General features: G+C 34.1%; 1 protein-coding gene across 10 annotated transcripts in view; it reads left to right on the top strand.

Annotated features, from left to right (window-relative positions):
- DMD (dystrophin) overlaps positions 1-15,384 on the top strand; it is a gene marked incomplete at its 3' end in the record, with an annotated part of 2,106,393 nt that overhangs the window by 483,000 nt on the left and 1,608,009 nt on the right. For all 10 annotated transcript variants that reach the window (XM_084788839.1, XM_084788837.1, XM_084788840.1 and 7 more), the window contains 3 exons: positions 2,511-2,588; positions 12,704-12,796; positions 15,119-15,291. In XM_084788839.1, coding sequence (XP_084644965.1) covers positions 2,511-2,588; positions 12,704-12,796; positions 15,119-15,291 — 344 coding nt within the window. The remainder of the gene's footprint in view (positions 1-2,510; positions 2,589-12,703; positions 12,797-15,118; positions 15,292-15,384) is intronic.

The raw sequence follows: 15,384 nt of genomic DNA, 5'->3' as shown, positions 1-15,384 counted from the left end.
CTAAACGTATGGGTAAAGTCATCTTGAAGATTAGAAAGCCTAAGATAAATTTTGGAAGCTCGACAGCCAGTTCAAATAGTAGATTGTTTAGGATATGGAAGTCTTGAAAAAGATGGGAAGTAAAATGCAGTATTTATTTTATAAATACACAAGGTAAAGAAAGAGAAAGAAAATAAATGTGAAATTTATGACTTCATAGACACAGACCAAACGTTGGTGCCTTGCTTCACTGATAATTTCTGTGACTACATGGTAATTCTTAAGTTTAAGATTATTGTATGTACAGTTGGTACTAAGCCATTTGACATTGCAAGTTGCTTAATAATGATGTGAAATACCTCTTATGCACTACAAATTCCACACAGCAAACATCTGAACCTACTATATAAAAATTGCCCATCTAAATATTTTACATACATTTTCACTTAAAGTTATAGAACAGCTATTTTATTTGCCTTGTTTTAATGGGTGGAAAAACTGGGGTATGGAGAGATTGAGATGATTCTAAAGGTTACATAGTCTAAAAGTAACAGAGCAGAAAGTCAAGAGCTTAACTAAACTACAAGCCTCTCCGTGGGTGAAATGAGAGCTATATACATTTTTGGTTTTTACAGCTGACTTGATCCAACAGTGGCATTTTTGAAAATATCAAGGAGAAACCATGACTAGGAAATGAGCTTCTGATACATTCTTAGAGACCACTAAGTAGAGCTTGCATTAAGGAAAAACAGAAAAGAACTAGATGTAATTTCACACACCTCTAATCTGAGCACATAGAAGGTGGAAACAGGAGGATAGTGGTTTTGAAGCCTGAGGGGTGTAGACTTTTATCAAATTAGTAAACTCAATAAGGAAGGAATAAATGCAAGCATCACTGAAATAGAATTGTTAAAATTTATCAGTTATGAAAAATGAGATGATGTGTATATTTAATTGATTATTTCAGATACTTGTTTAATATTAGAGGATGTGATATGACTTTTGGGAGCAAAATTATGAGCTAAGAAACCTGGTTATTGAAATTTTGAACTTCAGTGACTGGGAAACTAGGTCATTAGTCAAAGAAATACTCTTCTTTAACATTACTTAGCATTACCTATTTTAATAATTTCATTAATTATTTGAGAATTTTGTGCAATGTATTTTGAAAATAGTCATGCTCACCCAACTCTGACAGATAACAATCTTGTTTATCCTACCATGACTTCCTATCCAACTTTGAGAACCATTATTTTTCTTTTTTTCTTTCCCCATTGAGTCTCGTTTCTGTTTGCCAAGCTAGTCTTGGGAATGGAACCTGGCCTAGGGTGTGGCCAGTCTATTAAGACTCACATAGTTAATGAAAACTGACTCTTCCTCTCCCAACTGCTAGCAAATATCAATAGCTCTATAGCTGGCAGTAGGATTTTTGTCTACATTCCTCTTCTTTTTTTAATGACAATGTTTCAAATATATTTTATGAATATAAATGTATATTTGTAATAGGATACTATGAATAGAATATGAACACTTAATACCATCCCGTCTATTTTCTGTAGATCATCATTCCTGCTCAAGAGGTCATTGATTTCCCATATACTTACACATAGAAAGTTGTATATATTTTTATGCTTTAAAAATTATATAGTGGCTTTTTTTACTAACACATCACCATTTTCTGTATTTATCTGTTAATAGTTAATGCATCTATTCTATTATTCCATTATGGCATAAATATATGTCACTGAGTTCTGCTGGTTTGTTGACAGCTAACAAGCTCAGTGCATGTTTGCATTTACTGATATGAGGTATTCTCTAACCTGTGCACAGTAAAGAAGTTGCCTGGGTGCATGCACATTTACTAGATTACTAGATGCTTCCTGCTCTCCAGAATAATTACAATTCACTTTTTTACCATCTGTGTGGAAAACGTTTCTCTTATCCAAATTCTTTTTGTGCTCAAAACTGCCAAATTACATTTTCTCCAACTAATGAATTATAAGAAAACTTTTTAGACTCTTCCTACATTCATGCCTTTTTAAATGACTAACTGACTTAAATTAGGGTTGCTTGTATAAATACATATGGGTGGCTAGTTAGTGACTAGAGTTTGGGCAACCCAAGAGACTCACATATTCTTTAAACTTTTCTTAAAATGAACAGAAATATACTTACTTTTCTATATTGCTGGTTACTCACCTTACATATTTTGTTAATGTTATCCAGCACTTATGGTCTTGTAATAATACACACTGGGCTAAAAAGTGAAGGAGCAATTATCTCAAATATTTTAAAAGAAAAAAGTACTTGCTTTCCCAGGAAGTTTATTCTTTATTCTAAAGATGTTTTATGCTAAGGGCAATTAGCCCAAAATCTTAAGACTTCTTAGATAAATGCTTCACAGCCTGTGTTCATTTAAATGTAAAATATTCAAACTTAAAAGTGAAACTTATACACCTTCATTTTTCAGGTAGCTTTTTTGTCTCTTTCTTTCCTAGTAAAACACATTTCTCTCCTATTTTTTTTTTTAGCCAAAAGAAAAGGGATCTACAAGAGTTCATGCCCTGAACAATGTCAACAAGGCACTGCAGGTCTTACAGAAAAATAATGTAAGTGGTGACCTGAACAGAGTCTGCATACCATGAAACAGCATGCTTAATGTTTGAATAAGGGCTTCAGTCCTAATGTAGAGAAGGCTTCTTAAGCTCTTGTAAATCACATAGACTCTTATTCAGAACCCAGATGCCAATTCCTTTGTGTGAGCTTGCAGCTAATGCAATTCTGTAAGCCAATGTAGATAGTCATAGGGGACAGAGAAAGATGAGACCTGAACCTGGGAAGACTTTTGTGATGTTTCTACATGTTACTTGATGTAGTTATTTTTATAGATAAACTGAGTCCTTCATCTAATGGTATTCTGTATAACAGATTTTGTTTACTGTATATTATTTCATGTGTTCAATACTGATGATAATGAACTTTGTGACAATCAAGCTAACAGTAAGCATATATCAGGCATGTAAACTAAACAGAAAAACAACTAATATTTTAGCTCAGGGATAGAATTACTTGGTTTGGTATACTTGGATGAAAATATATATGATGTATTAAAAAAAAAAGAAACAGCCATAAATAAATGAGTGCTCAGGATGGAAAAGGTCTAATCTCCTCTGAGAAAGGCTGAGCTTATCCTATTCATCATTGCCTTAGAGAGAGACAGTTTTCTTTTCCTATTAACTTCTTTCTACAACCTTTCTAATTAACCAGTACATTTACGTGGCACTGGTGGTAGCTTTCTAATTGCAACACAACTATCTTTAAAAGGTAATTTCAAAAACATTGATCACATACTCTTAAAATAACTGTAATATGTTAATTGATTTGTAATTAAGTACACTCTCATAAATGCTTCTCAGTTTATTTGGTCATAATAGGATAGCATAAATGATGTGGAAATAGATCTGTAAAGTAATTAGTTGAATTGATCAATGTAGTGTAATTGTTACATTCAACATGTGAAAGTTATCTTATGGAAACATTACAAGTTGATTGCTTTCCAGTTATAGATTTTCAGCTTTTCTGATATTAGAATAAAATGATCTAATGAAACCTTATAAAGATCACCATCATCTAGTCAATGATCAACAACAAATAGATTGATAGTCATATATGAAAAGAATGGTGGAAATGATATATACAGAGGGGAACATTTCTATGATAGATATTACCATATATATTATTTGTTATATAGGTATGTTACCATACATACATACATACATACATACATACTGTAGTGAAAGTGTACAAATGACATGAATGATGAGGTCTGGAAAAACTTTTTGGTTAAGGAATTATATAAGATATGTCCTAAAGTAAGTGTAGCCTTGGATTAAGCAGAAGAAAATGGTCCAGTCAGAGTAATAAAAAGACCTGGAGGTCTAGAAGCATTTGGAATGAGAACTCAATATATGGGGAAAACAGTGTTCAAAGTCAAGTAAAGATGACAGGATTAAGGAACATAGTGAGGTAATGGTATGAAGGAGAAAAAATAATGAAGGAAGTTATGAGCAGTGGCTAGTATTTGAACTTGGAGTAAATAACATGAGAATGATTTTAACTAAAAATGTAGCATAATACATATGTAAAAAGAGAGGTTCCTTCAACTGCCAGTTTTACCAGAATGAATATAAAGAAACTCTATTGGGAGAGTATTTAAAAGACTTTTTAGTGATGAAAATTAAAATCAATAACAAGGACACAGCAATATATAAATACTCTTAAATCTATAAAGAAAAGTTAATTATACTTTATTTAAAGTATTAAATCAATAATTTTAACACTAACATGTTATATGGTAGGATAAACAATATGAGTAGTGCAAACACATTGTAGATTTTTAGAATAGGTATTTCATCCTCCAAAGCATAGTAGATAGTTATATAAAATAGTGTTCACTTTGTGTAAATTCTCCCTTTAAAATTTAATAATTTTGTTTAATTTGGGCAATACCAATTCTGTGTCCTCCTTCAGGCATTAACAAATTTATATATTTGTCATTATCAAGAATGTTACCCTTTAATTCAATAGAATGGCCAGAGCCAAATGGATCTATCAGGTGTGATTCATAAGGAAGAAAAAGCAATAAAATCTTTAATCTCTAGTCCATTGCAGCACCTATTAGCATCTTTAACCTCTAGTCCATTGCAGCAACTATTAGCATAATGGCCATGAAAGTCAGTTATCTTCTGATACAAAATGAAGTATTAATTGTCCAAGCATGAGACAGAGGAAACAATCAAAAACAATGCTAGACTGTAACTGAGGATCATTTCCATAAATATGCATCACTGAAGAACTTAGTCCTAGACAGTGAGGCATTGACTGGCATGACTTAATAACCCCCTTACTACTTCCAATTCAAAAAGGAAAGATGCAACTTGGTATGCGGACTAGCTTTGGTAGAGCATCATGAGATAGCTGCTCCACACAAAATATAATATCAAAAAGTGTAGTCATTCAAAGTGGTGTCTTCTCTAGCCAACTCTCTGATATCCTTCTAGTGCAATTTATTGCATGAATATGACCATAAACGTGGCTGTTTGTCATGTGGAGAGGAGGAATTGAAAACCCCAGACAATGGAATCATCTCATACAAAGAAAGAGCAAAGTTAGGTGGGTGTTGGAGCAAGTGGTTCAGCATAGAGTGTATTAAATTTTCTAGATATTCTTCCTCTGTGTTTCTGAGTAAAGTAAGTTTTTAAACTCTGTATATTGAAAATCCTAATGCTGTGTAGATTGTTTTACCTGCTGGGCAACTAAGGAAGTAAGTCACTCTTGAAGTCATGTTATTTCATATGCTCAAGGAAGAAGAAGTGGATTATGGTTACTTTATCATACAGGTAACAGCATACACATCTAAAAAGTTAGATAGTCAGAGTCATTTCAGATGCTTCAAGGTAAAATAGTTCTATTTCTTAATTTTGTTAATTTATTCAGATTACATCTCAATTGTTACCCCTCAGTTTTAGCTTCCCATTCCTCCCTCCCTGCCTCTTTCACCCTTTTCCCCTCCCTCTAGGTCTGTGACAGAAGGCGACCTCCTCCTCCACCATATGGTCACAGCCTGTTAAATCTCATCCTAGTAGCCTACTTATCCCTTCTCTGAGTGCCACCAGGCATACCCGCCAAGGGGAAGTAATCAAATATGGGGCACCAGAGTACATGTCAGAGTCAGTCCCCACTCTCCTCACAACTGTGGAGAATATCCTGTCCATTGGCTATATCTGAATAGACGTTCAATGTTTAATGCATATATTGTCCTTGCTTGGTGCAGTAGGTTGAGCAGATGCCCCTGGGTACAGATCCGCCCATCATGATGTCTTTCTTGTGGGTTTCTAGGATCCTCTGGATACTTCTCCTTCCCCATTCTCCCATATTTCCCTAACCTAGAGTCCCAATAGGAAGTCCCCACATGTATCTGGATCTCCTGGTAAGTGAAGACCTTCATTGTATATCCCTTTTGAGCTAGTGTCCAATTATAAGTAAGTATATACCATGTGAGTCTTTCTTGGTCTGGGTTAACTCACTCATTATGATCATTTCAAGTTCCAGCTGTTTGCCCATAAATTTCATGATTTCCTTGATTTAATAGCTGAATAGTATCCCATAGTGTAAATATACCAAAGTTTCTTTATCCATTCTTTGACTGAGGGACATTTAGGTTGTTTCCAGGTTCTATCTATTATGAATAGGGCTGCTATGAACATGGTTGAGCATATAACCTTGTTGTGTGGTGAAGCATCTTCTCGGTATATTCCAAGGAGTGGAATAGCTGGGTCTTGAGGAAGCCCTATTCCCAGTTTTCTGAGAAAGCGCCAGATAGATTTCCAAAGTGGTTGTACAAGTTTGCACTCCCACCAGCAATGAAGGAGTGTTCCTCTCTCTCCACATCCTCACCAGCATGTGGTGTCACTTGAGTTTTTTTATCTTAGCCATTCTAATGGGTGTAAGATGGAATCTCAAAGTTGTTTTGACTTGCATTTCTCTGATGACTAAGGAAGTTGAACATTTCTGTAAGTGTCTTTCAGACGTTCAATATTCCTCTGTTGAGAATTCTCTGTTTAATTCTGAGCCCATTTCTTAATTGGGTTATTTGGTTTGGTGGTGTTTAATTTCTTGAGCTCCTTATATATTTTTGATCTTAGACCTTTGTCAGATGTAGGTTTGGTGAAGATCTTGTCCCAGTCTATAGGCTGTCACTTTGTACTGATGACAGTGTCTTTTGCCTTACAGAAGCCTCTCAGCCTAGGTTCCCATTTATTAATTATTGACCTTAAGGCCTGGGCTGTTGGTATTCTGTTCAGGAAGTTGTCTTCTGTGCCAATGCATTCCAGGCACTTCTCTACTTTTTCTTCCAACAGATTTAGTGTCTCTGGTTTTATGTTGACGTCTTTAATCCACTTGGTCTAGAGTTTTGTGTATGGGTGATAAATATGGGTCTACTTGCATTTTTCTGCAATTAGACATCCAGTTAGACCAGTATCATTTGTTGAAGATGCTATCCTTTTTCCATTGAATAGATTTGGCTTCTTTGTAAAATCAAGTGACCATATGTGTGTGGATTTATTTCTGGGTCTCCGATTTGATTCCATTGGTCAACCAGCCTGTTGCTATGCCAGTACCATGCTGTTTTAATTACTGTTCCTCTATAGTACAGTTTAAGATCAGGAATGGAGATTCCTCCAGAAAATCTTTTATCATACAGGATTGCTTTAGTTAGTCTGCATTTTTTGTTTTTCCATATGAAGTTGAGAATTGATCTTTCAATATCTTTTTAAATTGTGTAGGTATTTTGATAGGGTTTGCATTGAATCTGATCTGTGAGACAGATGGCCCAGGGGGGCTGCTAAATTTATTCTTCTGTTGTCTTTCCATTCTATGTCTCTTATTTTTAAAATAGTATTAAATTTTTGAGAATTTCATAGGTGAATAATGTATTCATATGATACTCCCCTCCTTTTTCTTCCCTTAATTTCTCCCATGTCTATGCCTCCCTTTCAAATTCATGACCTATTTTGTCTTAATTATTGTTATAACACACACATTTAAAAATAGGACAGAGAGAGACAGAGAGAGACAGAGAGAGACAGAGAGAGAGAGAGACAGAGACAGAGACATAGAGAGAAGAGAAGAGAAGAAGGGAGGAGAGGAGAGGACAGGAGAGGAGAGGAGAGGAGAGGAGAGAGAGGGATTGGATAAAGGATAATTTTTCAGGGAGCTTTTCCCTTAAGAAGACTGATTTTTCCTGTCTCAGTAGACATTAGTTACCTGTAGCATTTTATCTTGGGGTAGGACTGTGATATAGCCTGCTTTGACATTGGCATGTCAACTGATGATGCTTTTTTCAGGTCTGATTTCCAAATTCTAATCTGAACTGATCAGAGACACTAGGTACTTTAGGAAGTATGACTAGAGAGAATAAGATCTAGAGATTGAAATAATAAGACACAGATGTTTTGAAAGAGGAAATGGGAAGAAAGGGGGAAACCTTAAGTGATATTGAGGAGAAACAGCAAATCACATCTGTTCTTTTATCCCCCACTTGAATTCTGCTCACAACTTGGCATTGTATAACATGCATACCATATTTATGGTCTGATTTTATTTCTCTGTGGCAGTAGTCATAGCATGACATTTCTGTTGTTAATAATTTAATTAAGGAAAACCAACTTATTGAGAAGAAATCACTTCTAAGTACAGTAACACCTTCATTACAATATTTCCTGAAAGCAAAGCTAATTTGTATTAAAGTTGGCTATGGTACTGAAAAGCAAACAAAAGACAATACAAATTCCTATGAAATAAGATGGCCCTATGAAGTGATTTTGCTGCTTGGTTTTTTTTTAACCTGTTCTAGCTTAGAAAAAATTTATCTAGAGTCTCTATTTGTTCATGGGTTTTGAAGGCATACAGAGCAAGTTTCAAATGAGAAGAAACATCCTTTTAATACCAAGTCTATAATTTCTTAACTCTTGTGTGTAAGCAGCCCCTGTTAGGAGGCACTGAGAATTCAGTTCTACAGTATGGTCAGCCTTTTATTTGCAAATGATAAGAATATGTACTTTAAAATTTTCCAGGGTTAGAAGAAGCTAAAGTAGGTAAACATCTTGTTGAACATAAATGAGCACCTAAATTTGCATTGCTAATACAGACACAAAAGCTGGCTATTTAGGTAGAGGCCTGTAACTCTATCACTGTGCCGACTACCACAAGTATTGTCCTATAGCCTTATCATGTCCTGTATACAGCACTTCTCTCTAACATTTAAATCTTACACCATATTCTGTGAGCCTTGAAGGGGGTAATATTTAGGGCTGAATTCAGAAGTCACTAATTTTTAGCACTTTAATCAGTTCTGAATCTCTGCCTTTACTGCCACAAACTGTTTAAAATAAAAAGAAGCTTCTCTGAGAAATTCTGAGAGCTGTGCTAGTATTTGGGAACAAATGTACATATTTCGGAGGTAGTTTGACAACATGAACATTTGGTAAAACAAAAATCAGGGTTTATGATCTCTCTGACCAGAGGCCAACAGTACCAGGGATGAATTCTCTCCTACAGAGTGGGTGTCCAATCCAATCAGAAAGTGGTTGCTTATCCCATAACAGTGTGCCACCTTTCCTCCATTGAGCATAGCTTGTCTAGAAATTTACTATTGTAGCATAGAAAGTTTATAGCTGTGTAACACCGTTATGGATGGCCTTTCTCCCCCAGCTGGCTATGTAGCAACGTTTGGCACTTTTCAATCTATCCAGCAGAGAGGAATTTTTCATCTAAGTTCCAGCATGATATCTGTATGTTCAACAATAAAAGTGGGTAATGTCTTCAGCAACAGGTTCTTACCATCAAGTTCTGATGGTCAGACAAAAACAATGGCAAAACCCAATGCTGTTTTGGGGACCTGAGGGGTATTGCCAACCAACAATTTATAGGGAAATATCTCATACCTGACATTAGTGTTTTAACTTAATAACCCGTAGCTTCTTTAATCTGCACTCTACTTCTTTGAAAAATACCTCCAGTTACACTTTTTAAAATTATATTTCCATCATACTCTAAAGTAGTACCTTTCCATGTGATTTCTTTATAATCCTCTTTCCACCTTCCTCATTTCCCCATCCCCATTATAACTTTGCCATCCCCAGTATTCTTTTCCTCTATTTTATATCACATGTATTCTGCTCTCTGCTTCTTTCTTAAGGTTTCTCACTCCATTACAACTATGCAGTTACTATAGTCTTGATATATAAAGACAAACATTTAAAATATTATTTAATATTAGCTGTGACAGTTGAAGGTATTAAAACAAACCCATAAACACTTCTCATCAATTGCTTATCACAAGCTGGAAAATTTCTGTCAATTAAGCTTAGATCTATATTATCACAAAGAAAATAAGTTTGGCAATATACATTATTAAGCCACAAATCCAAACTATGTATTTTAAAAGCATAGGTGGAAAATTAATTCAGATGTTAGTTATATCCAAGACTTCAGTTATTCAAGCCAATAAAAATTGTTATTGAATTATATTGAGTGGTTGTCAAATGTTACTGATTTGAAAATTAATACTATTTACTCTTACTGACATATGATAAGAGAAAACAAATGAAAACTGTTCTTTAAATGTATAATGTCATATGTACTTTATATATACAAAAATTTAAATCTTCATATAATACATATTTTGCAGTACATCAGAAAAATATGTTACTGAAAACAAAGTGCTTCTATTTATTACCTCTAAAATCTATTGGAACATAATCTTGTAAATTTAACATCAATTTATGTTAGAAAGGTAACATGTCCTAAAGGATAATACAGGTGGTAAACTTTAAACCCCTACCCAGATCTAGCCAATGGTCAGAATATTCTCCACAGTAGAGTGGAGAGTGGGATATGACTTTCTCACGTACTCTGGTGCCTCACCTTTGACCATGTCCCCTGGAGGGGGAGACCTGGTGGCACTCAGAGGAAGGACAGCAGGTTACCAAGAAGAGACTTGATACCCTATGAGCATATACAGAGTGAGGTAATCCCCCTCAGGAACAGTCATAGGGAAGGGGAATAAGAGGAAAATGGGAGGGAGGGAAGAATGGGAGGATACAAGGGATGGGATAACCATTGAGATGTAACAAGAATAAATTAATAACAAAAAGGAAAAAGAAAAAAAAGAAAGGTAATATTTCTGTTACCAAATTTTTAAGCCTCATAAAAGACTTGCTAATTAGAATGCTGATTCCACAGACTTCACAAGAAACCAGTCCTGTTAGCCCTGTGAACTTACCAACAGTTGGGTATTTGTCAAATGCTTTCATAATTTTGATAGATATCATCAACATCACCTCTTAAATGTGTTGATATTTTTCCAAATATTCTTTTGTAAAATTGAAGAACGCACAACAAACATGTTTCAATTTTAAACTCATATTTCAATGCAAGGTGATATTTTTACTCTTAAGATGAGGAATGCTCTAATTTAAACGACTTTGAAGAATTTGATAACATGAGTTGGTTAATTTTAGTACAGAATTAGACTATAGCTTTTTTTCAGGGAGAGGAAGATATAATTTTTATATATATTCTACCCAAAACTGAGGTGCTTATTTACCAGCAATACATTCATGTAAAGAGTTTTACTTTTTATTTTTATATTTTTACAAAGTTTTCTATGTATTTAATTTTTAAAAATTTTAATGTATTCACTTTATATAATCTCTACCTGATCACACTCTCCCTCTCTTATTCCCCCTTCCCTTCCCCTAGTCCTCCGAAAGGGGGAGCCCTCCTTCCCTACCATCTGACCCCAGCCTATCAAGTCTTATCTGTACTACCTGTCATCTCTTCCTCTGTGGCCTGACAAGGACATCCTGCCAAGGGGAAGTGATTACTGAGTGGGCACCAGAGTCCATGTCAGAGGTAGCCTCTACTCCCCATATTATAGGACCACCAAGGAGTCTGTGCTGCTTATCGACTACATCTGAGCAGGGGATTTAGATCCTCAACATGCATGGTCCTTAGTTGGTGAATCAGTGTCTGCATCCACCTGTCCCTCCCCCCAGATTTGTGAGCTCCATTGGTCTCCTTGTGGAGCTCCTGTTCTTTCCAAGTCCTTCTATCCTCCAATACTTCCACAAGACTCCATGCACTCCATGCAAATATTTGGCTGTGAGTCTCAGCCCTGTGCTTGCTGCTTCAGTCTCTGTGAGCCCTTGTGAGCCCTACTTTTTGATTCAGTGGGCCACGTTCTCTTGGTTTCCTCGCACCTTACTGACTCCTATAATGTTTCCTCTATCTCTTCCACAGTTTGTCTTGGTCTATGTTTAGTTTAGTGTAGATTTTTTTCCTTTTTAGATATACATTTATATTATTATACATATATACAATAAACTACCTAAAGCAAAAAGTCCCACAAAACAATCAACATCTTGTTATCTTATTATGTCTTTATAAATGACAAATATTTCTTCTAAAGTTGATTCCCTCAATAACTTGTAATTCTTTCAACAAGCCCCACCTTTTATGCACCCCCATCTCTCAGTCCTTTGCACTAAGGACTAACATCTACCATATGAAACTTTGGGGATAAACATTTTATAAGCACAGCATGGAGATTTACTATGAAACATAAAACACTAATATATATTGATTCCCAGATCAGCTGTCTATAGGGAAAAAAAGAGCTATCTATTAGCTACAATTGCCTTTATAAGAGTTTTACATTTTTCTAAATTAGGAGATTTTAGGCAAATATATTCATCTAAAGGCATATCTGAATTTTGTTTATACTATATAGAAAAACTGATGAAACTTCTTTTTATTTTAAGTTTCACCTTGATTTGATATGAGACTGCATATCTTAATTTCATGCATCTTTTCTGGATTATTACTATTATCCATTTTATTTGGAGACAACTGATTGGCCTTTTTAATGTGCAGTGATAAATTCATATGCTAATACTCTCATATCCTAGTTCCAAGGTGCTTGTTTAATACAGTAAATGAGCTGAAATGTATTTAGTTTTAATTTTACATTATATTTTAAAATCTGTACTGTTGCTTAGGCTCTAAGAATAGCTAAATACAATGCTTTCATGTTTTTTAAATTTACATTTAACCATTTGCCATCCATTCTTCAAATATTTTATTCCCTTTTAATTATCAGGTCGACTTAGTGAATATAGGAAGCACTGACATAGTGGATGGAAATCATAAACTCACTCTTGGCTTGATTTGGAACATAATCCTCCACTGGCAGGTAAATATGCTACCAGACATTGTCTTTTGGTGATGCATGTGGCTAATCTTTGTTTCATTTTAGTCTGTGACCCACCAAATAAACACAAATTATTAACAATTCCTAACCATCTTCATAAGGCTGAATTTTAAATTTGCACTTTATGTCATTTTAGATATTGAGTATTATTATACAATATGTTCTATTTGTAGAAATATTTTTGCAGTTCTGTCATTGGGTAAAGATGGAAAAAAAGGACAAAATCCCAATCACATCTAAAAATTTTAATGAATAGCATATTTCATAACCTAAAGATTTTTATAAGAAGAAATTTGTCTTTCATTTCAATCGTTAGAATATTTGTAGAAATATGCTTGTTACTCAGTCAGGTTTTGAAATTTCATGTTTCTCAATTACTTGAGTATATTGGTTTTTTTTTATTGCATGTTTATATTTATCCTACATTTTTAAACCAGATCAATGATGCTTTGGTTCAGTGAAAAGAGTACAAACATTTAAAACCATAAATGAGCTTAAATTTAAACATATACCTTTAATATCAGACCATATTTCTTTTTCTGTTAAAGATAAAAGCATGAGCATGTTTATATTCCTTATCTGGATTAAATTAGAAAAGTGAAATAGTTATCAACAGATTGTACCATACATATGCACATATTTTATATCTTCAAACTATCATCATGTCTACAAATATCATATCTAAGTTTATAACTATTTAAAACTCAGATAAATATTACATCCCATGATTTTCATTGTACAGTTCCTAAAAGATGACTACCATGAAATGGTAAAATATCTATTTACTGCAAAGGCATTTGTTAATCTCTTCATAGAGGAAAAAAAACATGCAAACCAAAACATACTTATAACACACATTGATTCTTGATGATGGAATATACATCATCACATCACATTTTTTACAATACTGACCTTATGTTTTCCCAAAGGAAAGCCACTTAAGTAAGTATTAATAACACTTACTTATATACATACTCTTTCAAGTATCTCATAATGGGTCCATATTATTTTTAAAGAAATAGAATAAATAGTTATTAAATATATTCTTGTAGATAAACTATCTGTCATGAAGTATCACTGCATTTTTGAAATTTATAAAAATGCTTAGAATGTACATTTTCCATTTTCATCAGAATACTTAGAGGAATAAAATTTTGCAATTCAGTAACTTACTGAATAATGTTTACACCTACTCAAAGCTTAGGAACAATTGCACTGAAAGCACTCAATGAAAGGAAAACTAAGGCATATATTTATAGATGCTATGCATGCATATTTCTTTTTAAATATTGTTAACTTATTGATTTTTAAAAATGCAAACAGGCATCCATTTCATTTAGAGTTATCGTTGCTGTGGTGCAACACCATGACTAAAGTAACTTGGGGAGAAAAGGGCTTATTTGGCTTATACTTTCATATTATTTTTTATCGTAAATGGAAGTCAGTACAATAACTCAACCAGGGGAGGAACCTGGAGTCAGGAGCTGATGAGGTCATCCACTTCATATCAATCACTAACTAAGAAAATACCCTATTGGTTTGCTTATAGCCTGATCTTATGGAAACAGTTCTCCATTGAGGTTCTATCCTCTCAGATCACTTTAGCTTGTGTACGGTTGACATAAAACTAGCCATCACAGTTAATAAACAAATTGTGCTGTGTTTTGCTTTATAAAGCGAATCTATAGTTTTTAATTTTACTTACTTTTGATTGTTCAGGCAGCAATCTTCTTTGTGAGGATAAATAATCTGGTAGTTAAAAGTTTAAGAAACTTGGTGAATTCCATAAAGCAAGTCAATAGCAAAGGAATAAACAATGTGCTTTATAAATAAGCATGTCCTTTAAAATTATTAATTGAAATAGAATTATATCATTCTTTTCTCATCACTTTGCTCCCTCCAGCCCATAATGTTCTACTGAATCTCAAATTAATAACAATTTTCTTACTAAGCCTGTATTATCTATTTGTAAACATTGGTGACTTAGCTTGTTATTGGTAACAATAAGTCTAATGTTCTGTGCCCCCTCTTTCCTAGTCTATTGAAATCTAGAAAAAGAAAAATTCTCAGAGCAGTAGTTTAGTATGCTCGCCTATAGGGATAATATTGAGCATATTTCTCAGTCACCAATCAGATTGAATTGATTTCTAACCTATTAGAGTAAATTCTGATTCAATAAAATCTATTACCTCTAATCGATATTCCCAGCATTTATCCTTGAAGAGAAAGGGCATTTTTATTAAAACATGAAGAGTGCTTTTTGTGGTAATATGTTTTCTTACTAAAATTTTCCTTGACATATAGGTCAAAAATGTGATGAAAACTATCATGGCTGGGTTGCAGCAAACCAACAGTGAAAAGATACTTCTGAGTTGGGTCCGACAATCAACACGTAATTATCCACAGGTTAATGTCATCAACTTCACCTCCAGTTGGTCTGATGGCCTGGCTTTGAATGCGCTCATCCATAGTCACAGGTACATTTATTTTGATACTTAGATTAATTTTTAAGTATTGATTTACATCCTGATGATGTATTTTATTGCAGTATGGCCCTGCTACTGGGGTAC

The sequence above is a fragment of the Acomys minous genome (assembly GCF_964271855.1).
Source record: "Acomys minous genome assembly, chromosome: 7".
NCBI classification, from domain to species: Eukaryota; Metazoa; Chordata; class Mammalia; order Rodentia; family Muridae; genus Acomys; species Acomys minous.
This window is presented reverse-complemented; position numbering and strand designations above follow the sequence as displayed.